The 24,406-nt window shown below is 48.6% G+C and overlaps 5 protein-coding genes across 5 annotated transcripts; 3 read left to right on the top strand and 2 right to left on the bottom strand.

The window, feature by feature from the left end:
* Positions 1 to 1,269: 1,269 nt before the first annotated feature.
* UCRPA7_3788 (putative methyltransferase domain-containing protein) lies at positions 1,270 to 3,959 on the top strand (the record flags this gene model as incomplete). The annotated part of the gene is made up of 5 exons (XM_007916340.1): positions 1,270 to 1,965; positions 2,542 to 2,589; positions 2,727 to 3,100; positions 3,167 to 3,695; positions 3,747 to 3,959. 5 exons carry the CDS (start codon positions 1,270 to 1,272, stop codon positions 3,957 to 3,959), a joined length of 1,860 nt encoding a protein of 619 aa, XP_007914531.1.
* A 7,973-nt stretch (positions 3,960 to 11,932) lies between these two features.
* On the top strand, positions 11,933 to 12,571 carry UCRPA7_3787 (putative amidase family protein; the record flags this gene model as incomplete). The annotated part of the gene is made up of 3 exons (XM_007916320.1): positions 11,933 to 12,044; positions 12,098 to 12,289; positions 12,360 to 12,571. The coding sequence occupies 3 exons, from the start codon at positions 11,933 to 11,935 to the stop codon at positions 12,569 to 12,571; spliced, it is 516 nt and encodes a 171-aa protein (XP_007914511.1).
* A 1,158-nt stretch (positions 12,572 to 13,729) lies between these two features.
* UCRPA7_3786 (putative rhamnogalacturonan acetylesterase protein) lies at positions 13,730 to 14,545 on the top strand (the record flags this gene model as incomplete). The annotated part of the gene is made up of 1 exon (XM_007916307.1): positions 13,730 to 14,545. One exon carries the CDS (start codon positions 13,730 to 13,732, stop codon positions 14,543 to 14,545), a length of 816 nt encoding a protein of 271 aa, XP_007914498.1.
* Positions 14,546 to 17,808: 3,263 nt separating this feature from the next.
* Positions 17,809 to 18,499, bottom strand: UCRPA7_3785 (putative carbonic anhydrase protein; the record flags this gene model as incomplete). Its single annotated transcript, XM_007916362.1, has 4 exons — positions 17,809 to 17,944; positions 18,003 to 18,225; positions 18,278 to 18,349; positions 18,418 to 18,499. The coding sequence occupies 4 exons, from the start codon at positions 18,497 to 18,499 to the stop codon at positions 17,809 to 17,811; spliced, it is 513 nt and encodes a 170-aa protein (XP_007914553.1).
* Positions 18,500 to 19,641: 1,142 nt separating this feature from the next.
* Positions 19,642 to 21,308, bottom strand: UCRPA7_3784 (putative fungal alpha-l- protein; the record flags this gene model as incomplete). Its single annotated transcript, XM_007916390.1, has 2 exons — positions 19,642 to 20,200; positions 20,284 to 21,308. 2 exons carry the CDS (start codon positions 21,306 to 21,308, stop codon positions 19,642 to 19,644), a joined length of 1,584 nt encoding a protein of 527 aa, XP_007914581.1.
* Positions 21,309 to 24,406: the final 3,098 nt, after the last annotated feature.

The following is a 24,406-nucleotide window of genomic DNA, read 5'->3' as shown; positions in this document are numbered from 1 at the left end:
ATCCTGCCATCGGTTCGGAGCATTCCTCTTCCTGCCCACTTGCGAGCGTGCATGCCTCGACTGCCTGCATCGTAACATGCGGTTCTGGGTAATACCTGCCAAAGAAGCCCAGGAGACATACGGGATCCCGCAGAAAGAGATGCACCGGCTTCCTGGTATGATGTCAATTCCGTTTGGGAAGCGACGAGGACGGCGCAAAAAGCTAGTTAGCGTCAAGGTCGCTTTGGAGCTCGGTCTAGCCATACATGGTTCACGGCAAGAAATGACGACCTGGGTGATGCAATCAGGCAAGCTGGGCGACAAATTGAACGAATATAGCTGGTGGGCCGAGGCAGGCGAGAGCCTTCTGGAATGGAACACTGAGGACCCCATGTTCCCTCCACGAAGTACGTGTTGGGGCAGCGCTTCGATTAGATTCCCACATTTGCGGCGCGACCAAACAGTTGATCCCGGCTACTGGTGTGAGGGCTGTAGGTTTTGGAGGAAGAAAATCAGCAAAGTCTCAAACTACAGCCATGGTATGGACTATATCGGCAAGTCACCAGAGGATGAGAAAGAGCTTGAGGTGCGCCACAGGCAGGAGCTGCGGGACTGGTCAAAAGTTGGGCTGATAGAGCATGCTCTTACTTGTCCGGGAGCACAAGAGCTGGCAAGCCTTCCTGTGGAGGAGAAATGAGTCAAAGAGACTAGCGTTTTGTAAGAAATCGCGAGTGTGTACATATGTTCATTTTCGTAAAGGGAATACAGCTCGGAGCTGCTTCAAGCTCACCGTATATTATCTTTAGAGGGTTAGAGAACATTCGATGTTACTAAGAAGCCCAGGCTAGCACCTGGGGGTTGACAATACATATTATCAAATCAAGCAAGCTTCACTGTGTCCTGGTCTCGTTAAATAATAAAGGTGCTAAGCTCAACCCCGATCCGGCCTCCGTAGTGGGGCCGGGTTCCGTGGTGTCAGTCGTAGAGAGACCTCCGGGTTTGTTCAAAACTGATTGATGGCTTCGGATTAAGAGAAGGTTCTGGCCCGAAAACCCGCGGACCGCTCGGTGATGACCTCATGATTTCGCCCGCGAACACAAATTAGGCAGGAATTCGCAAAAGAAAGCCGGCCTTTACGCTAACTCCGTAAAGCGAATATCACGACACTTTTTGATCTCAGATTAATCATATCTTCAACCCTCAACCTGTAAAAGGTGAGAAGACAATAGCGTTCATTTAAATCTCAACCGCAATCTCCAGTGCGTCAGTGTAATCCAGGACAGCCGGAAGATGCCCGCCGATTGTACCTCCGAGAGATTGCTCTTCACGGCAGCTGGAGGCATGCAGAGTGCTGCATTGCTTCAATTGCTCACTGGCAAGTGGAAAAACTTTCGACTCGGCGTGCACTCAGCAACCACTGCAGCTAAGCTGAGAAGCCAATATCCGGATGCCGAAATAGTGGAAGCCGATCTGGAGGACATCAAGTCAGTAGAGGCTCTTGTCCAGAATGTGAACGTTATATTTCATGTCGGTCCTAGTATGCATGCTAGGGAGACTGAGCTGGGCCTACGGGTGGTCGATGCAGCAGCTGCGCAGAACAGGAAGCACCCTGGTGTCATCAAACACTTTGTCTTCTCTTCTGTGATCGGTACGCAGTTGCGCAAGCTTCTTAACCACGATTGCAAGCGATATGTGGAAGAGGCATTGATGGAAAGCGGGCTTCCGTATACGATTTTGCAGCCGACTCATCGTATGGACATGCTGCCTTTGAAAGCGATTTTGTCACAGAAAACCGAGACCACGGAAAGACCACTCAAGTTCATGGCCAATTGGAAGCCTGAAAACAAGATGTCATTCGTCACTATACGGGACCAAGCCGAGGCAATCAGAGTTGTTCTCGAGGAGCAGGAGAAGCATTACTATGCGACTTACCAACTTGTCTCAACACCAACGCCCATTTCATATGCCGAGTTCGTGAAGCGAGCAGTCAGTCAAGCAGACAAGGAAATTGAAGTGGGTTACAAAGGGTTTGAGGAATCAATATCTTTCTATCTGAATATGTTGTTTGGCGGCGAAGACAAAGTTGGTCCGGAAGTGAAAGACAGTCTGGAACGGATGCTGCTCTACTACAACGATCGTGGGCTTCTAGGCAGTCCTAACCACCTAGAATGGCTCATTGGGCGAAAAGGAGAGACTGTTGAAGAATGGGCTAGAAGCCAACTTGCTTAAGTCAACTCAAGCAGTCAGCAAATGCTGTGCAATTAGTTCACAGCCCTATATATTTCTCGCGGGCCCTTGTCATCTAATGATATTTTAAGAAAGAGTTAATATATGAAGTTTATCCAGAGAGATACTATTTGGTGAGGCAAGAAACCCTCGACTAATTAAATACATGTATCGTCTCCACGAATCAGGTCACGATAAGACCACCTATCAGCGTATCTACTACGACAGACGTGTGGCAGGGGTCTGAAGCGACTGGATAGGTGTGTTCTTGCTGAGCGTAGACAGCTATCCCGAAGAAGGTTACAATCATACGAGCTAAGGATCTTGGAGGCTTAGTGGGGCATCTCCTCCCTCATTGTGCGCTGGCGTGAGATTTGCATCTGGGTAAGGAGAGGGGAGAGGGGCAAGAGGGGCGCCAGCTGGCATCTCCATCGTTAGCCGATAAAATTCCCTCGCTGTGGATGAATCTCTTCGCGATGGTAGTAGCCTTGTGATAGAGCTGGGGTATCTGCATTTACCAGGATCAGGGCGTGCTCTTCATTGTCACTGGTCGGTTTGCTCTCCGTTTGGTTACCTTGCTTCGTCCGATCATGGCCGCAGAGACTTCCACGGCGGCCACGGCCCCGGCGCCACAGGCGGAAACACCCGCCTCGCACGAGCCAATTGAGGCGGCGGCGCCTGGCGAGGTCGATGATCAATCCGACTTCGAATCTTCGGACTATGATGCTGTCTCTGTATCGGGCTCGACCAGCGTTGCCTCAAGTGTCTACCGCTTTGCCTATGAAAATGGCAGGAGATATCACCAGTACAAGAATGCGAGATATCCCATCCCAAATGATGACACAGAGCAGAACCGTGAAGATATGAAACATGCTCTTATGCTGGAATTGACAAAGTCAGTCCTTGTCTCAAGCAATGAAAAAGTAAACACATAAATGAGAGCTGACACAAAATGATACAGTGGAAAATATTTCTTCGCACCCATCGGAGACAACCCTCAGAAGATCATCGATCTTGGAACTGGCACAGGCATCTGGGCGATAGATGTTGCTGACCGCTACCCCAGCGCTGAGGTTTTCGGCATTGACCAGACTCCAATCCAACCGAACTGGGTGCCGCCTAATTTACGTTTCATTGTAGACAATATTGAGGAGGAATGGTTGCACGGGTCCGACTTTGACTTCGTTCACATCCGTCAGGTCATGCCCGTTCTTCGAGACGGCGAAAAGGTGCTTAGAAGCGCCTATGAGAATTTGAAACCTGGTGGATGGATTGAGATTCAGGAACTGGGTGGTCAAGCGCTTTGCGATGATGATACGATGCCCGAAGACTATAGTGTAAACAAATTCCTCGACAGGTGCCAGGAGGCTCTAGGCAAGTTTGGAGCCGACTTCCGCGCTGGCAATAAACTCCAGGAGCCACTTGAGAAGGCAGGCTTCACCAACATCACTTGCAAGAAACTAAAGGTGCCCATTGGCCCTTGGGCTAAGGTAAGTCTACATCTTTCATTTTGATCCCCTACTTTGACTGATCTCTCGAAGGATAAAACTCTGCGCCTCATCGGCATGTACTTCCGCTTGATCCTTGGTGATCTTCTCGGAGCCATGGGCGCCCGACCATTTCGTGCCCTGGGACTTAGCGAGGCCGAAATCGAAGTCTTCCTCGCTGGCGTAAGAAAAGATCTCAAGAGTGCAAGCGCCCACTCTTACTTCAATTATCTCTTCTGGACAGCCCAAAAGCCAACATCATCATAAGTCTGCAAATCGTACGAGGTAACAAGGGTGGCGGGGGCTAGTTTGATTTATCCCCTTTTGAAGCAAGCGTCTATGACACATCCAACTAGAAACAAGATTTGATTATGAAAGTCTATCTATGAATTTATCGACCTATATCCTACCTCGGCCGGATTTGGTTCCCATCTGAGCAAGAATTAGATACAGAAATTAACAATAAAGCTGGTTGAAGGTATTCTTGATACCCTCTCTTTCTCTTCCAACGTGTTTCCATTGGAACCTTCTGGTGCCAGCTCAAAATCGCTTCTTTGACAAGAAAGCGGAGCAGACCACCATCAAAGCCCCTGCGGCAATGACCATGATCCAAATGTCGGAAATGGTATTAACCAGAACGTCGATGCATCTGGCCTTCAATTGAGGACTAATACTCTCGAGTACTTTACTCTGAGATCCTGCAATAGCAGCCCTGATTTCCCCTGTCGTAAAACCCTGGCCATCCAGAACAGACTTCATCCCTTCGAAGGATTTGCTTTGGAAAATGGAACTGGCAATGCAAAGTCCTAGCATCTGGCTCTGGCCCTGTGAGATGTTCATGAACTGGATAGCCTCAGTGATTCGTTCTGGCTGGCAATATTTGCCAGCGATCGTGTAAGCAGCGACATTAACAGTCATTCCAAGGCCGAGCAGAACTGAGAAGCCATACGTGTAGCTTGTAGGACTGTCTCTCTGAATGATATGCATGCCAGCTGCGCCAGCTGTCAAAAAGATGGCTGAAACGAGATACCAGACCATGTGATACCCAGTGCGAGGCATCGCATATCCCGCAACCAACATAGAAGAAATGCAAAAGCAGATGAACGGTAGTAGTCGGACGGCGGCCCCAGTACCGGTATCTCCGTGAACGAATAAGAAATAGAGCGGAATGTAGTAGATCGAAACGAACAACGCTATGCCGCAACAAGCCATGATAAGCCAAAGAAGGAGTAGCTGGAAATGTCCGAGAAAGTCACAGGGAAAAAGTCGGTCAGCTACTGTGGTCAGCACAGCATATCGTTGCGTGATGGCAAAGGCGATCAGGAATGCGACTGAAAGAACAACACAGGCAATGAATCGCCCGTCGTTCCACGGCCAAATTGGTCCACCAAACGTGAAAGCCAGCACGAAGCAGGCGTACATGGCTGCAAACAGAAGCATCCCTAGCCAGTCTAATTTCTTGATCTTTTCGAAGAAAGGTGTATCTTGCCTTTGAGGTTGGGAAGGCAGAGCGAAAAGGTACATCGGAACGGTTACCGCGAATATGACTAGGTTTAGGTAGAATGCCTATCCCTGATTAGTGAAATCTCCTTTGACACTTTGAAGTGGCCACATACCCATCGCCAACTTGCTGAGCTGTCTGCAAACAGGCCTCCAATAATCGGACCTAATATACAGCCCCCACCATATACCAAACCTTCAATGCCGATATAGAAGGGCGCCTCGGTCGGCGTAGCGATTATCGTGATCAGGTTTAGAGTTCTGTGTTAGAGTCAGCGCGAATGTGCAACGTCCTGCTCGCTTAATGTCCTACCCAAGGTACATGCCTGCTCCACCGGCGCCAGCCCAAACACGACCTACTATGATAGCATTCATAGACGGTGCCGCACCACAAAGTGCACTTGCTGCAGCAAAATTTGCAAGACATGCGAAGAATAGCCATTTTGTGTCGAATATCCCGAAAGCCTTGCCCAGTGGCAAAATGGACACTGTCGATCCCAGTCCAAATCCCACTCCTAGCCATCCAAGTTGAGACACATTGTTAAAGTTCTCAGACACTGCGGCTTGAATGTCCGCTACAATGGTAGTGTCGAGACCATAGAGGAGGTTCGCTGAAAAGATAGCAATGCACACGAGGAGCCATCGAAATCCTTTGATCGCTCGTTCGGGCTGCTTACTCGTAGGGTCGGATGTGGAAACATTGTCCGAGGACTCGTTAGGCTTGAAGGTAAGGTCTTCATGTTTCTCGTTAGAGTTTTCCAAGACTCCAGTAGAGGTGGCTAATGTCATTTCTGAGTCTCTCACGGGGGAGGCCATGAAGGGTAATTACGACGCGTCCCTGCCGTTTCCCAGCGAATATACCTGTGAAAAGGTCTTGAATCTGTATGTATCATCGCAGCAAGCCCTGATGATATTTATCCTTCTCGATTGAAGTGGGCTCCTGCGGTATACGCCAAGCCTCTGAAGATTGTCTCTCGTGTAAGTGCGGAATGACGGAACTGTAATGGGTCTCAGAGAATTCAACCAATCAAAGCTCTCGGAATCACGGAATTCTCAACACTAAGTCCAAACTCCGGCACTATGAACGTCGAAGAAGACTTCATCTCTCGGACTCATTTCCAACCTGCGATCAAGCAAAATCCGACATTCCGATTAACTTATCAGTTCTATTCTCTCTGTATACGTTCTTATTTCTATATTATGATTACTCTTTTTGCTTCTGAGTCGCCGGAGACGCACAATTGTATCCACAAGCAATTAGCGTCATACAGCTCGATTCCTAAGCCATCACGGAAGCAAGTGTCCAGAGCTTGTGATCACTGCCGAGCTCGGCGAACCAAATGTGACCATGGAAGACCTTGCCAACCTTGCAAGCAGCGGGGCTTGGTATGCAATAGTAGAGGAGATCACAATGATGAAGCGCGAACCCTTCCGCAGGCACTGAAGTGAGTTAGCTCAGAGCATGATACGGACTGTGCAGTTTCCTGACCAAACGCAGAGAGATCAAAAGGTTAAGAGCTAAGATTGCAGAGCTCGAGATCGAACTTGAACAGGAGCGTCGTCATCGTGGGCCTGCGCGACCGGCCCCTACTCCATCCAATACAGCCTCTCCAGCGACACTGTCCCCTCGGCCTTCCAATTCGAATTTGTTGTCACGACCATCCGCTGACAACATAAAAGCTACTGGAGAAATCATTCTTCCCAAAAAGAATATATGGGAAGGTATTTACACAGCAACCGCCCGTTCAGACCAAAAATTCTACTATGGACCACTGTCGTCGCTCTACTTCATTGGTCGCATCGGGTCTTTCTTGGGTCGATCTCTTCAGCAATCATTTAGCGATCACTCAATGCAACCAAAGGGGGCCAATAAGACATTAGGCAATCCTGTTAATCCTGCAGATCACGACACCACTATCACACGACGAGGTGAGCCTGCAAGGCCAACAATGTCACGGATACAAGAAGAGCACTTTCTCAACTTGTTCTGGGAATCTCATCATAGCAACATGCCTATCATTGCGGAAGATGAGTTTCGGAGACATTACGACTCTCTATGGGAGTCATCAAAGTCGTACCGCAAACCATCGGCTCTCGTGGATATCGTTCTTGCGATATCCATGCAATATGGATGGGTTTTCATTGTGCCAAATCCTTCAAATTCAACTCAACATGATGATGCTAGTATTGCGGGACGGTGGTACTATCGCCGCTCCCAGAGTCTCCTGGCTGCTGAACTCGAGAGCCCATCCATTACGACGTTGCAGTGTCAGATTTTCTCCATAATCTATCTTTGCGTCGCATCTTTCCGAAACATGGCTCACACAACTTTGGCTATGGCAATCCGAACAGCAGAGATCCTTGGGCTTCATATTGAACCCCCAGAGAGTATGCCGCGCAGCGAGAGAGAGTTAAGAAAGCGTATCTGGGCTATTTTGTTTGACATCGAAGCCAAGACCTGCATCAACCTTGGGAGACCATTCTCTGTTCACGAGTCAGATATCAGCGTTACGGCGCCCTCGGACGACCACGAAGCTGCGGCTTTCTTCAACTCAAGCCTTGGCATATATGATAGCGAAGTGACCTGGCTCACGTACTCCTGCCAGATGACCAAAATGGTCAACATATCTGTCAATATTTACCATAGTCTTCACGCCAAATTCGCTGATGTCCTTGGCCGAGGAGGGCACCACAACCCATATAAGGATCCCCAGGATCTGGAATCATGTGCTGAAGCGCTAAGTTCGCTGATCGGACCCCTCAGAATTTGGGCTGATGAAGTTCCAAGAGGAATCAAATTGAAACGCCGAAATGGGGGTGATGCCATGTCTCTCGACCGGTCCTCTTTTATCACTGACACTACTGCTCCCACTTGGCTCCAACGTCAGCGTGTATGCCTCGAACTACTCTATCACAACATATCTTGCAGCTTCTATCGGCCCTTCATCAATTTTTGCCCAAGTTCGACACCAACAGCTCAGCGACATGCAGTAACAGGCCTTAACCATGCCATCACGCATACATTTATCTTGCATCAAGTTCTCAGTGAAACAGATGTCATGAACAGTTGGCAGGAGTTCTTCCTCTGGCAGTGGTGTGCGACCGCGACAATAATTGGTTTTCTTCTGGCGTACCCTGTTCATCCATCAACTGGAAATGCCCGAAAAGCAGCCGATAAAGCAATTGAAGTATTTGAGCGCTTTGGTAGTGACTTCGCCGTCTCTGCCAGCGCGGCAATTCTGACTCGCGAGCTTGTTGAGAAGGTCGATTTGCTCATGGAAAGATTGCGGAATGGGGTTACTGCGACCGCCAGCACTTCAGAAGAGACCTCGGCGGAGATTATAGCCAGTATTCCTGAGAATGAATCCGGGCAACTCGATATTTCACTGGAGAGCGATTCAGGATTCTCTGAGTTCATGGATTGGGCATCGGCAGTGGATTCATATAACAATTTTGAGGATTTGTTTGAAGATGCCAACGTGGGCATGAACTGGTGGGGAATGAGCTCAGAAGCTTAATCCGAGTGGTATCACAATCAATGCCAGATGATTTGATAAAGAATTACTAGGTATCGTTGGGCCGGTTGGCCCCTGACACAGATGAGCGTAGGACTTGGTTTATGCGCATACTAGAATCGAATAAAAACAGTTTCGCGCCTAGCAAACTCGATTTTAATGCGATAGTTCCGCATTGTCTTGCAACGAAGGGGTTTACTAAGTGATTATAAGAGGACAAATAGCTTTACGTGGCCGTTAGATGTAATTGCCCCCTGCCGTCACAAATTTTTAGGGTGGGTATAAGGAAGGAAAAGTCGAATCATGACGAAATACGCCTAGGTCGAGACAAATATACATTGCCACTTCGAATGATGCCTAGTGACAACTACGCAAAAAATTCTAGGATGAAATGATTAGATCACTATGCACAATGAAAGCTGCCAAAATTGTGTACGCATAATCCATCAGCCACCGTACCCAGCTTCAGGAGTCCATATGATTAAGCAACGCATTGAAATCTTTCTCACTGTTTCCAATCTTTGTTATATCACCGCCGCGACGTACGCGGATCTCCTCAGCCTCGACAGTGTACTCCAGAGCTTCATTTCCCTTCCCCCGAGCTCGCGAGATTGACCCTATTCGCCAAGCGGAGCGGGATTTTCCGCACTCACCAAAGTTGTCTACAAGACCCAAATCATCGTACATACTGTAGCTGGGTAGCTTCCTGGACTAATCTATGAACTACGATCAGCTTGTGGGCTGTATGCTGATCAATTAAACCGTAACGACAGTCTCCCCAGTCCTTGATAATACCTGCACACATTATAGAGAACCAAAAAGAGAAGAGAAAGGAAGAAACCTTGAGGCAAGGAAGTGCTTGATCACTGTGAAGCCTGGCATGGTAGGGTAGTTCGAAGATTCTAGGCTAGGCGACATTCTGGCATGGTAGGAGGTGGGCTGCTCAACCTTGGCGAATCTCATCCGTGACACAACCTGCGAGTGGCCTAATGGTTCATAACTATGGCGTAGCAATATTTGGATCCTGTACAACACTTCGGATGAGGTCCCCCAGCTCCTGCCAGCCTTCCTCTCCCCACGCTCTTCTCAACAAGGGCATTACTCACCATCCTTGGGTATTGTGTTAGCGTCATCCGAGCCCGTCTTGGGAAGCTGGGATGTGACAGCCCCGCTTCCGTGCATAAGGATGGCCCAACTTGAGCCGCATTTCTCAGCTGCAATAAGAAGTGCTCCTCTCGGTCGATTGGCTGCAAGTTTGTGCTGTATCCTGGCACTGGGAAACCAACCGGACACACCTCGTCGTCTACATGGATCATGGCAGCCTGCCCCGATTGACGTGGCTTAGCGCCCCTGGCTACTTTGCTGACACTATGTACATGTACTATACCTATACTATACGATCAACCTACAGTAGGCTCCCAGATATCTAGGTGGGGGACTTGTCACCAGGTGTCAACCGGCCTTGGCTCCCGCAGTGGGGCGACTGGCTAGTGATTGACTTGTGAACACATGTGAGGGAACCTGGCATCAACAGGCTTGCAAGGCTTGCAAGCCTTTGTTCTGTGGCCAAAAACATTTGTTCGACCTTGGTAGCTAGGTAACGCTAGGGGGGACAGCACAGTGCTGTCCCCCGACATTCTGGGCCGTGATTATTGCCGTAACAACCCCCAACACCCCGCCCCCCAACTTATCACCTTAGCTACCCGTGGCAGCACGCTGTTTCTCAATCTTCGCAGCTCGTCCAGAATACTGTTCAGAATCCAGATTTACTCAAGCAATGCCTGCCTATGGCTTTGCAACTCACCTGGCTGCTGCTGCCGATAGTTGTACTGTTACTTTCAAAATGGTTGCTAATCGACATACACACATCGCGATCGATTCCAGCCTCGTTCGACCTGTTGACACTCACCGCCCAAGATATCGCACAACTCCTTGACAACCATACTTTCACCTCGCTTCAGCTAACAAAAGAGTATCTTCGACGGGTTGAATTAGATGACAGGTCCGGCTTGCAGCTCCACAGTATACTGGAGCTCACACCTCCGGCAATTGCTCTCCGCGTGGCGAGCGAGAGGGATATGGAACGACAGAAGGGCATAACACGGGGCCAGTTGCATGGTGTTCCAATTATCATAAAGGCGTGTGTTTGAAGTATGAAGCACATACCCCTCACTAATAACCCAGATAGGGCAACATGGCGACCGATGAAAACCTCGGCATGAGGACGTCCTCAGGAAGCTATGCGCTTCAGAATGCCACAGCGACCCGCAATGCCTTCATAGTCGAGAAGGCCCTAGAAGCAGGCTTAATAGTCATTGGCAAAGCCAATCTTGGGGTCGGTAATCACTGAAGCTCTGCCCTGTTAGGTTTAGTCGTCTGATCCTTTCAGCAGGAACTCAACGGCTTCAAGTATGCCTAGCCCTCTTGCCGAAGCATTTAGTTCACACCGAGAATAGCCACTGATGATAGTGCGACACAGAGATAACAGCCTCAGCCCAGGATGGTCGCAGCTAGGAGGCGAGACTCTTTCGCCATACGATTTGCAGCACCCTTGCGGATCTTCAGCTGGTCCGGTCGCTGCAGTTGCTGCAGGATTCGCCCCATTCTCACTGGGCACTGAGACACAGGGCTCTATCAGTTGCCCTGCATCATTCACTGCCTTGTACGGACTAAAGGTCTCCACAGGTCTTCTCTCACGGAGCGGGATATTGCCGTCATCAACTACATTTGACTCTCCTGGGATTTTGGCGAAGTCGGTGTGGGATATCGCTGCTCTACTAAGCGTCATTGAAGGTGTTGATCCGGATGATCCGGTCACGCAAGACTCGCAACCTTTCATCAAAAACTTCACAGCATCGCTTGACGCCAACTGGACTGACTTCCGGATCGGCATAGCCGACAAGGAGTGGTTTTGGTCCATTCTTCCCGGCTTCACCGGTGACCAAGCTGATATTGATGACGAAGAACATGTAGAGTTGATTACACATCCCGTGAAGTAATAGCTAACTTGGGCCTGCAGATGTTTTCTTTAGGACTTAACGCTGTCGCCGAAATGGAACGGCGCGGGGCAACCATCGTCCCAGATGCGAAGATTCAAAGCGGCCGACATTCTTTAGGCCATGTTCAAAAGCTGATGGGGAAAATAATACGTATCGAGACCTTTTAATTCTGTTTCCCCGTTACATTCATGCCAATTCTAACGCGCGGCATAATCCAGGACATGAAATGGGGCCGGGTTTTGTGAAACATGTTGCAAGCCTTCATGGCGTCCAAGTCAAGTCCCTGGAAGAACTAGTCAACTTCAACCGCCACCACCCCGAGCTATCATATGCTGAACGTGAGTCCATTTAAACGTGTAGATTAATTTTGAGTGTTATTCATTATCGCTAGGCAATGCCGCTCAAAGGTATCTTGAGTCCGCAATCAATCAGCACCTTACTGAGGAAGAGTACCGTGCGGCGCTCCTGGAAGCCAAGGAGATTGCCATTGATAACGGCATCATCGAAACACTCAACAAGTACAAACTGGACGCGCTTGTTCTACCTGCATGGACGGAAATGAGCATATATGCAGCTTGGGCACGTAAGTAACCTTGATCAATCATTTTCGGGGGTAGTATTTGGGTAGATTCGTACTCATTTGCCGATGATAGAAGCACCGACTGGCACCGTGCCTCTTGGAAAGTACCGGCAAGGCAAGCCATATGGCTTAGGGTTTGTCGCACGCCGCTTCGACGATGGCAAGCTGTTGCAGATCATGAAATTATACGAGTCCACATTTCCCCCTCGTCTCATCCCCGAGAGAATGCGATGGAGGAGATGGGAGCGTATATTGCCTCGAAAGTATCTGGGTAAATTCTCATAGTCGGAAGACAAGTCTAAATCCTCTTACCCTTTCTAACCTTTGCTCGTGGACTTGCACTCATCAAACTGAAGTGAAGAGGCAAATTATGACACCGTAAAACTGCTGGCATGCGAATTCATCAAATCACTCTCTCGGGGCCACAGCGCTGCACAAAACTCTCATAGGCCCACAGGATATTCGGTAACACCAGTGCTCGTTAGAGCCGGGCTCGTCTGTTGCTATATGGAACATTAGCTTTCCTTTGCCCAATGCGAAACACGGGTACTGTACGGCCTGGTGGGGAATGCCCTAGTGATTTTAAATGCCAAGCAGTAATAAAAGTTCTCGAACGCTGATTTATACCTGAAACCATGGAATTCCAGATGTGGTGTGGACTAGGTGGAAACATCGTCCTTAATTCCCTACAGAAATGATTGAACAGCTCACTGAACTCTGATATCTCGAGAGACGAAGTTGATCGCATAATAACAAATTCTGGCTGTGAAATTGACGCCTTTAACGTTAAAAGGGGAAATGACGTTTAGGCACCAAAACAGCTAAAATGCGGTTAGTGATTTAAATATGAGTTTCACGAGCAACACTCGCATCTAAATCCAATCAGAAGATGGGGCTTTAGCCGCTGGGCTATGCTCTTAGCATGACAAGAGCACCTAGACCATTTGATTTTCAACAATGGCGCCTCGGGATTGGTGGTAAGATATAATCTAACGCTTACTTTCCATGATTGCTGCCCTTGCATCCGGTGGCCGACCCGGAGCCGGCCAGCACCGCAATCCCCTCAAAAGGCGATATAGAATCGCTTTTATTGCATGGCGACCGGACCGGCGCTCGCTTGAGGTTGGGGCCACTCTTCTAATATATCTCGGACGACGGGATGGCCCTATGGCTCTCACTGGTGGAAACGGAGATCCCCGTAAGGTTGGATCCAGCGGAGAATTTAAGGGCCAAAACGGAAGAACCATCGCAACAACTCAATTGAGAAACACCGAACCCATCACAACTTCTCTTAGAACAGGATCTTATGTAATCGATGGTCACTTGTATAGTGGCTCATTTTCGTATATTATGAACGCGGATCTCATGATGGATCGCCATGGAGTTGTTATTCCACCAACATCGTAATTCACAAAACCTCTCAAGAATTTGGATCTAGCCACCATGAAACATTACATCTTTAAAGCCATTCTCTCACTAGGCGTATCTACAGTATGGGCGGCACCAGCTCCGGACCCCGTCGCTCTGGCGCCGCGAGCCACGCCGACACTTTACCTTTGTGGTGACAGCACAATGGCGAAGAATGGCGCCAACGACGGTGATACGGATGGTTGGGGTCAATATATCGGCCAATACACATCACTGACCACGGTCAACGAAGCAATTGGTGGTCGGTCGGCACGGTCCTACTGGAACGAGGGTCGCTTTGCGACTGTTGCTGGTTTGGTGAAGTCTGGCGACATTGTGGTGATTGAGTTCGGACACAATGATGGTGGCACGCCCACATCCAATGATAATGGTCGCTCTGATTGCCCTGGTTCAGGCACAGAGACCTGTATATCTGATGCAACCGGCGAGACGGTTTATACATTTGTATTCTACGTCATCCAAGCGGCCAAGTTGATGCTGGCAAAGGGTGCTACTGTTATTCTCAGCTCGCAAACTCCGAACAACGCTTGGGAGACCGGATCATTCGTTTGGGCACCTCCTCGATTTGTTGGATATCAGAAGACGGCCACCACAGCTTTGGCTAACAGTGCTGTCACCTTTGTCGATCACTTTCAGGCGACTGATAACATGTATCAGAAGCTTGGTAACTCGGCAACCAATGCGCTGTACCCGAACGATCATACACACACCAGCCCTGCAGGTGCTAAGCTTGTTGCGGAGGCCTTTGCCGAAGCAATTGCTAAAAAGATGAACGGTACAACTAGCTTGGCGAGCTATATAACTACTGTACCTAATGTGTACCGTCTCTAAAGACTGGAACGGTTTTAACAATGAAAATCTTTATGTCATGAAAATCTTGTTATCTTTCCCTCCTATCAAATATTATACAATAGCGCAAAAGCGCAGTCGTCATCGAATAATTTGCATTGTACATTTACACTAAATCTTGTGCCTGGCCTCCGTTTTGATATTTTCGTTTTGAGATACCTAGATACGAACCCACAAAACTAGACAGTCATTTAGATCGGTGTTGTGTTGGCCAGAGTTTAGATTTGTTTACTAAAACCCAATGTTTTTGCTTTGTCTTCAAACCGATCTATGCTTGAATTCCTCCCTTTAAAGCTGATGTCTTATATCATGACGACAAATCGATTTGCGCCGGTCCACATTGCCTTAAATCCTTTCTTCGCCTTTAGCACGGCTATCACTAATTTTTGGGTTGTCGGGCAATTATGGCACCGAATTATTCTCCAACTCCTCTCTCCTATCCAGTAATGTAAGCAGTTAGTAATAGGATAATAGAGACTTGAGCGAGACCGCCAGTTGACGAATTATGTTTCATAATCACTTACAAGAAAACTCCAAATTCAGCCACATACGCCAGCCAGTATTTGACAAGCTGGTCAAGTATTTCTGGCTCCTGCTCAGCTAGATTGTGTATCTCGCCTCGATCTTTATCCATGTCAAATAATTGCCATCTTTCTGGTCCTTTTGGTTTTGGAATAAACACTGCCTTCCATTTCCCTTTGCGTATGGCCTGGTGAAAGAATAGCTCCCAGCCTATCACAGTGTTCTCGTCATGCACTTGTTCCACCTGTTCTCGTAGCAATGGTAACCAAGACTTGCCTTTGACTGGCACCACCTCACGGCCCCGAAATGTCGATCCAGGTAGTGGAACCCTAGCTAAGTCCAAGATCGTGGGTAAGATGTCCATGACTGTTACGAAGGCATCCGAAATACGCCCTCTTGATCGGCCTGTGAGAGGTGGGTAGTGTACAATAGCCGGACATCGTATGCCGCCTTCGGTTACGTATCCCTTGTGCAAGCGGCTAGGTGCCGTAGCTGCTTGAGCCCACCGCGGACCATACCAGATAAATGAGTCCCGGTTGCCAAGGTTGTCGGTATCATTGTTGTACTCCTTGTCGATGGCTCGCTTTATAACGTCACCTGTCATCGGGATGGCTTCGAGTACACTCCCTTCAGCCCCATTGTCCGACATAAACACAACAAGAGTGTTATCCCACTCGCCCGTGGCTTTGATTGCGTCCATTACACGACCAACATTATAGTCGAGCCTGTCAACCATGCCAGCATAGGCCTCCATTGTACGTGCCGACCAGCGCCGTTCCTCGATCGTCATGTCGGCCCATTCTTTCGTCCCCGCCACTACGGGATGCGGCTCTGTGTCGGCCGAGCACAAGTTCAGCTCCACCTGCCTAGCTATCCGGCGTGTGCGCAACACATCCGGTCCATCATCATACACGCCCGCATAGCGCCGCATACTCTCTTCCGGTGCCTGTAGCGGCCAGTGCGGCGCGGTGAATGGGAGAAAAGCAAAGAATGGCTTATCTCGCAAGTTAGTGTCGCCTTGCCGCTCCTCGAGGTATCCAAGAAGCCGAGTAGCAAAGTAATCACTCGAATAAAAGTCTTTAGGTAGCTCAGTGGCGGAGTCTATCTGGCGCTTACCATCATGGTAGAGGCTTGCCCAGTGGCTGAAAATACGACGCCCATCAGGGTGACGGGGCTCATAGTTGTAATGATTTGATCCACCTGGTAAAAGGGCGAAGGAGCGGTCGAAGCCACGTGCTGCAGGCGCGAGTTCTGGTCGCAGACCGAGGTGCCATTTACCGCTCATGCAAGTATGGTAGCCAGCATCCTGGAGAATCTCCGGTAGAGCAGCTACTCGGAAGTTGAGATAGCCTTCATAACCAGGGCGGTTTTCCCATGGTACCGGGTCGCGGCCATCCGTCCAGAATGCCATCTGACCAAGTCCGGCGATGTGATTGTCGGTTCCCGAAAGTAACATCGCCCGCGTGGGCGAGCACATGGAGGCCGTATGAAAGTTTGTCAGGCGCACTCCAGAGGCAGCGAGCATGTCAAGCGACGGCGTTTGAATCTCGCCGCCAAAGGGACTCGTGTCCGAAAAGCCCAGATCATCGGCAACGATGAGAAGAACATTTGGCCTCTTAGCCGCCATGGCAGCCAAGAAACTTGATCTTTCTGTGCTGCTGGGATCGAATGCGTAATTGAATCTCCTTTACTTTTAGAATATGTGGTCTACTCTTTGTTCAATGGCTTGGATATAACAAGGCGGCTTAGCTGGTATTTTCTATCCTTGAAATGACACGACCACAGTAACGAAATAGGGCATTCTTTTCTTAGGTTGAAGCGGCGCCGAGACTGGGACTTGACGGAAACTAACGTAACTATCGACTACGCAACTTAGAATGTCGTCTGCTGTCCTCACTCAAGATATATTGGAGATGGCTGTAATTTGTTGTCCTAAAGTACCGCGCTTAAGAACTTCTCGCATCCCCTCAGTTTGCGCAGCAAATATAACGGCGAGTGAGACTTAAGGACAAATATCTTGAATTCCCAGCCTTTAATTTCTTGAACATGAGGCAGAACCTGGCCATGCATAGAGCAGACGTTTGCGATTTCGTGCTCGGGCTCCATTCTGACGTCTTTGATAAGTGCATGGGATGTCTAGCGTAAAGAATCCCGATGCGGGGCCTCTCACTTCTGTTTCCCACTGCTTTACGCACTCTTATACGTGGAACAATGACAACAAAGTACTAATCCTACGTATATCTCGATTGACAACAGTTTGCTCAAAGGAGCAGATTCGGCCGCTAGTACCACACCAGTGTACCCGTAACTGGAAGATGGTAGGTAGCACAAAATTTGGTGTTCGGCCCGTACCGCAGATCACGAAGGCCACCTAGATAGTTCATGGTAATTGACATATCGACTTTTGCTGTTCTAGAGATAAATGAAAGGCACTTTGCCACAGAGGACCAGAATTGTAAGAGAGTTACACACAAAAGTGATCCACCGATCTACACTCGAGACACAGCTCCAACAAAGTACACAACATATAGTATCATGATAGTGATGTTCATCAGATTATAATTGTAACTCAATTTATTGATTATGGCAATAAAAGCGAATTACGACGTAGAATACTCGACCTGAGCAACTATCGAAAAGTACCGCTACCTTGAACTCATCTTCAATCTTCTTTAATTCAGTTTCTTCATATATTTCTTTTAGGCCATTAGATATCTTAACAATTAAGCGAGTTTGATCTCCTCGGCCCTTCCAGTCTTGATGTCGAATAGGAAGCCTCGCGCCTTATTCCTCAGCTCAGCTCTGATGAGCTGAGTGGCACGAAGCCACTCAAGATCATCCTTAACACTGCCTGCCATGCTGTATTGAATTTAGCCAAACCGAATTGTGTCATATCAATACACGCTTTCCGACTTACTCTGTGTTTGCACCCCAGTCGATTTGGTCAATTTCCTCCGAGTAACTTTCACCTACTCGCGCTTTGACGGTGGTACGCATCCAATCATCCGTAAACATCAGAGAACCGCAATCGGTGTGATGAACGACGACGAGTTCCTCAATCACAAATCTCGTGTCTAGGAGGAGAATATCCCGAACCGCAAAGCGAATATTGCCACCGGCGTTTCGAGAGACCATAACCACTAGTTCCTGGATTAGTCTCCTTACAGGTAGGCAGGATTTACAATGACTTACTCTCACCGTTGGGCACTCCGAGGTTCAGGTCGATGAATTTATCAATGCTACATCGAGGATCCACACAGGCCACTGCCAGTGTTTCAGTGAATTAGCGAGCTGCCAGAAACAGTGAAACGCAGATCATTGAAATCACACACCGACGATAGTCAGTCGAGGCTTGGATACCTTATTAGCGTCGGCGATGGTCGGGAACGGTACAAACCCCTCGGGCCTATGCATGTTAGGTAAAAATCCTCTTCTGATATATGGAATATAGTAAGAACAGACTCGTGGGCCGCAATAAGATCAGCAACTGTTTCAGCCATTCTTATTTCTCGAAAATAATCAGATCAGGAAACTGTAATTATAAACGTGTAATCGTGTATCACAAGCAATTTTCAACAGATTTGTTTGGTATTGATGAGTGTTGTTAATGAAACGAAGAGGTGCGAGTTCTTTTATATGTGTCGTCTCAACCGAAACCTGTGTACAATAACAGCGTGGTGGGATATTGTCGGCAAAGTCCGCGATTGTTGATGATTAGTGATTATGCAGCCACCACAGGCATCACCATGGGCCAACAATAGAGTTCACGAACCACGAGCGCCACTCATACAACATCGGCTTTCATCATTCATCCGAGTGTCTTCAGGTTTTCACTGTCTCCGAGAGGTATCGGCATCTCAGTTATCTTGCAATGAATGTTACAAGGTTCATCACATAGCGAACGTGGAATCGGCATGAATGATGAAAGCTCACAACATAAAGCGTGTCTAATCCACCAAGTAACTTGAAATCTTCCTTAGTAATCGATCCAATCAATGGAAGTTAGCGTAATATCGTTAGCTTCAACCTTTCACAGTGTCGTCGAATGACAGGACTCGTCCGTGCGGATGCCTCCATGAATAGAGGACGGGCAGTATCGCCCATGTCAAATCTCAGAGAGTAAAATATAAATACAATGTCGTCATAGGTGTGTGCAGACTACTTCTAGTGAGCTATGGATAGACACACGAGGCGGTGATTTTCTTTTGATTGGTTCCCTGAGTGGCTATGTCACGACGAAACCTCAGAGGCTGGACAAAACCTATAATTTCCGAGCTGTTACATACTATGGACACCCAGCTAGAATCATGCCTAATTGCTACATGCAACCCTAATTTACACGGTCAAAGCTTATAAATCATGATGAATGTATCAACTATCGAATGTTTGCTTGAGCTGCATGCTATTTGAGCTTAGGAAGGTATAAGCTTGTATTCACACCACCAAGTCCTCTGATAAGCAAACGAAAGCAAAAGGAGGAGAACTCCAACTTTTACAAGGTGTAGTCAAAGAGAAACTATAAGCGTTGATACACATCATAGCCAATGAGACAACTCTCAAGCAAAGCCAGTGCTGATCACAAAGCTTGCATCGTCATTGAATGAAGCAGCCGCATCAAATGTGTGGAGACCGCCATTGCTCGCAATGTACAGGACATTGGCGTAGTGGCGGAAGAAGCGAGTTGGGTAGCTCCAGGACCGAATCGTATTGCCCTGACCGTTCAGGCCAGATTGGAGACAGAAAGTCGCGTCCTCGTAGAACTGCTTGGTGCCATCGTTAGCATTAACGAGTAGTGCGAAATTATAATGTCGAATGTAGCTTCCAGGGGTATCCTTGGACTCGAAAGAATAGCAAGCACTGTTTCCAAGGCCGGTGCGAACGGTCCAACTAGCCTGCTGTTTGAGCGTGGTAGCACTTGATGAAGTGACGACCTGCGTGTTTACGGTGGTGCCGGTGTGCGCAATATAACGCGTGTCATAGCCAGCCGTAGTGACCCGCAAAGAGATGGATGATCCAACCGTGAGACTGCTGCTCAACGAGGTGGTGGCGTATTTGGCGGCCACAATGTTAGCTTGTACCGAGTTCTCGGTAGCATCTGATGGATAGCTAGCGGTCCTATGAATTCTATAGTTAGTATCTGTTGCTGTTATAATACAGGAGTAGAGTTATGCCATAAGTAAAGAGCAAATTTTGCTTACATGACGCCCTCATAGAACGTGCCCTGAGCGCTGACGCTGTTGTCACCACCGATGCCCAGAATGATCGCGCCCTCCTTAGACATTGGATTGTAGCCAGAGGCAGATGGGCGCGCTCCGCTGTAATATGTTGACAGCGAGCCGGACGCAGCGTTAGCACCCCTAATCGCCCACTGGTTTGGTTCTCCCTTGATGACCGCAGTAACAAATCGATAAGAGATCGATGGGTCACCGGCGTTGTAACCAGAGCTGGATCCAGAAAACAAGCCGTTTTCAAGATCAGCCATTATCCATGGCCCAGATCCAGCTCCAGTTCCCCAGCCGGTACTCGTACCAAAGTAGATGGCCTCCATGTGACCATTGCCCGTATCGTGACTATTAGTCTCGGCGTTGCCGTAGTCAAAGCAGCAGCCGCCGTTGTAGTGGGTGCCATCAAGGACCGCATACATGCCTTCTGCTGCGTCACCTTTAGCTGTACCGCTAGGAGCATTATTGCGGTAGCCGGTGCCGGGTGAGATGAAGACACCATAGGCTTTTTGACCGTTTAGAGTCACTGGAGCGCCAATTGCACTAGCCAGGTTGTCGTAGCCGTTGGCATCCGGACCGCTGAAACCTCCGGGAGGAGCCTGGGTGAGATGATTACCTCGGCCGGACTGGTCGTAGATAATCGTAATTAGGCAGGTTGTCCCGGAGCAGAAAGAGTCCTGGGTAGCAGCATTTGCAACACCACCGGCTGACAGGGGCGCGATGATGGTTGTGGTATTGTCAGAGCCACGCTTCACCTGGTAAAGCCCGCCAGTGTAAGCGCTATACAAGGCCCGAGTGGTGCTGTGCGCGGCAATGCAGGGCGTTCCTCCCGAGGAGTAGATATCGCAGGGTCCGGCAGCAGCAAGAGAGGCTGTGGTCAAAAGGGCCAACAGACCAAGCCCGGAAGCGCGTCCGAGACTGGCGGTTAGTGAAGACATGATGAGCACTTTCAGGGCAAAGAGAAAAGGGGACGAGCACACCTCAGAACATCCTGAGTTCATGAATTAGAGACCGGGATATCGTGCCTTTTTATGTACAGCCATCCTTGTCAGCTTCACCCGTGTGGGGAAATACGCTTCCCCTGGAGATCCAGCGGGGATCTCGGAGCCCCCGGATCTCGGAGACTGTCTCGGAGGCTGGTGTTGCGGGGAAACTTGAAGATGAACATGGATGGCTGTGGTGTTGCATCGTCGGATAACAGGACTGAAACGGCGAGGCTCACAGCTGAACCTGGCAAACCGATGTTACTTCGTCTAGAGAATCACGACTTTTGCGCTAAAGCCGTTGCTGCTCTAGTTGTTGGTGGGACTATAGGTATTATACGCACAAATAGAATTCTGCAGTTCGGGATGAAGTATTCTTTTAGACGAAACACGGGGTTAAGCGTCAAGTTGTCATGCTAAGCTTTGTTTTCCCGGTTGAGATGTAGATCCTGGGCGGCATGCGTTACCAAAAGTGTGGAAATTTCCACCAGTGATCATAAAAAGGATGCTCCGATTCGCCAATGCTACCTTGCCTACCAAGTTTGTGTATACCCACAACCTGACAATAGACTCACGAGACTCAGCATGGCACCCGCATGCAACCTTGACTTGCGTTAACAGATCATCAGCATAAGCGTACCAATCAAATGCCAAGCATCTCCCGGACCAATCCGAAGACAGACGAATGTTATGTAAGGGCAATCTAGACTCAAGCAACTTTGTTGCTCTTGCCTGGTCTCCTTACCATGCTCTCAGAGGTATAGTTCTAGGTTCATCGATATCCATATCCCATGAAAGGCTATTTAACTATAAATTTATAACTTATTGGCTGTTGGAGTCAACGACAGAATCATGGTACTTCCGATTGCGTTGTCAAGCACATGTTCAGTCAATGGATCCAAACCCAGAACCCTGATTGCTATACGTAAGTCCAATTGACAATGATCGTGAGATTCGGGCCAATTTCAATTGAAGGAATATAAATAAGCAAATTCAGGCAACATGCAGTTGCTCAGGAACACATCATCTTTGACAAAGCGATTACAGCAGTCAATCAAAGTCAAGTTGCATCGCGAGAAGGGCGAAAACAATATTGCGACTGAGTTTAAGCCAGGGCACTGTCGTTATATATGACTGCATGATACAATATGATAGTGATTCTTTCAAAAGCTCGCCCTGGATCGCCCACTATGTGTTCTGTTGGCAAAGCAAGCGAAGCTGACAAATCACAAGGATTGAACACTACGTAGGACTGACCTTCCTAAGTTGGCATTCCTGTTAGCCACGCACGCAAGACGGACCTGTGCACTGTAGAGCCTCCAAGCTTTCCCATACAGGCTGGTTATATTGTAGATGGCGCATGAAACGAATCAAATCACGACAGCCGGGAAGATGTTCTCTCAGGGCATCAATTGACGTTTCTAGAGGTTGCTTTGTTGTTGGCATATTTGCGATATGCTTCTAAGGACGTGCAATCAGATGACGCATCCACACCGCACACCGCGGGCAGCCGACGAATCCTACAGAAAATTAGCGCGTGTCTGCCCCAACATACGTCAGCCAATATCTTCAGCCACGACTACATCTTGCCTTTGAAATTCCAGAGTAGCTTATATCGCGATCTATGTGGATCGATGCCTTCATTTTGTGTGCTGTCAATGTCTTTCAAGGTCGCTTCGTTCTGAGGGGACGCAATTGAACTTCTTTTCATTGCTGTTCGATATCACCACCGCCGAAATAGCCGTAGGTCGAGCAAGTGAGTCACGAGCATATCTGGAACATCGAACTCAACATGCCTTTCTCCACTGGAGAGGACAACCTGCTCCAATTGAATCAGCAGGACTTCGACTTCAATGTCCAGTTCGAGCAGCTGTTCTTCTCCATCATTCCATCCGTATTGTTTATTCTGACATCGTTATGGCGGACGCTTTCCCAAACGCGGAAGCCCACCGTAGTCAATGCTCCGATTTTCCAGCTCATCAAATTGGTACACTATCACCGTGAAACTATTCAGTGTCAACGTTCTGACTCAACTGCTGCAGGGCGCTATCACTACGTATGTCGGACTCGAACTGTCACTTCTCATCCTGGTCGCGGTGGGATCTTTCCATGTGACTAGCATGTTCATAGCCTCCTCGGTTCTTAAGCTTGTGTCAGCCCTGTTCATGACAATACTCAGTCTTGTTGACCACAACAAGAGTCCAAGGCCATCGGTACTCCTAAATAGCTACTTGTTCTTGACTCTACTCCTGGACGCGGCCCAGGCGAGAACACTGTTCCTATCATCGGGAGATAAGCCTGAGCTTACATACAGTAGTATCTTCAGTGCTGCAATCGCTCTGAAAGTTGGAATATTGCTGTTGGAGGCCCAACGAAAGTCGAGATGGGTGAGTTGGAATGAGAAAGAGCATAGCCCAGAGGAGACGAGCGGGATCTTTTCCCTCGGAGTCTTCTTTTGGCTGAACAGGATCTTCCTTGAGGGGTATCACAAGGTATTGACCATAAAAGACCTCTATCCCCTCGATGCGTCTCTGGAGGGCAAGTCTCTGCAAGAGGAGTTTTCCAGGCACATGGGATCCACCAAAATGAAGGGTGATAGATTCGGGCTTGTGAAGGTGCTTGCCCGCACGCTCAAGGTGCCACTTTTGCTGCCCGTAGCCCCACGACTGGCACTTCTCGGTTTCACATTCTGTCAGCCGTTCTTCATCGAGAAATTACTGGACCACCTATCCCAGCCCAAAGTTGAGTCAAATATTGGGTACGGGTTTATCGGCGCCAGCATTTTGATCTACGCTGGACAAAGCGTCTCCACGGCCCTTTGCTAGTAGATTAAACCTAATACCCGTTCCCGCCCGTCAGTCACTGATACAAGATTACAGTTATTTCCACCATCGAATGCGAACCATGGCAAGATCAATTCTCGTCACCGAGATCTTTGTCACAGCTACAAAAGCTCGTATTGGGACTGGTGATGATAGCGCTGCGCTGACCCTGATGAGCACCGACATCGAGCGAATTGACATGGGCTTTCGGCCCCTGCATGACATTTGGGCCAGCATCATACAGGTTGCGATAGCGGCTTGGATGATTTACAATCAACTCGGTGCGGTTTTTGT

Source organism: Phaeoacremonium minimum, assembly GCF_000392275.1.
Source record: "Phaeoacremonium minimum UCRPA7 unplaced genomic scaffold PA7_03_scaffold_290, whole genome shotgun sequence".
NCBI lineage: Eukaryota > Fungi > Ascomycota > Sordariomycetes > Togniniales > Togniniaceae > Phaeoacremonium > Phaeoacremonium minimum.
This window is presented reverse-complemented; position numbering and strand designations above follow the sequence as displayed.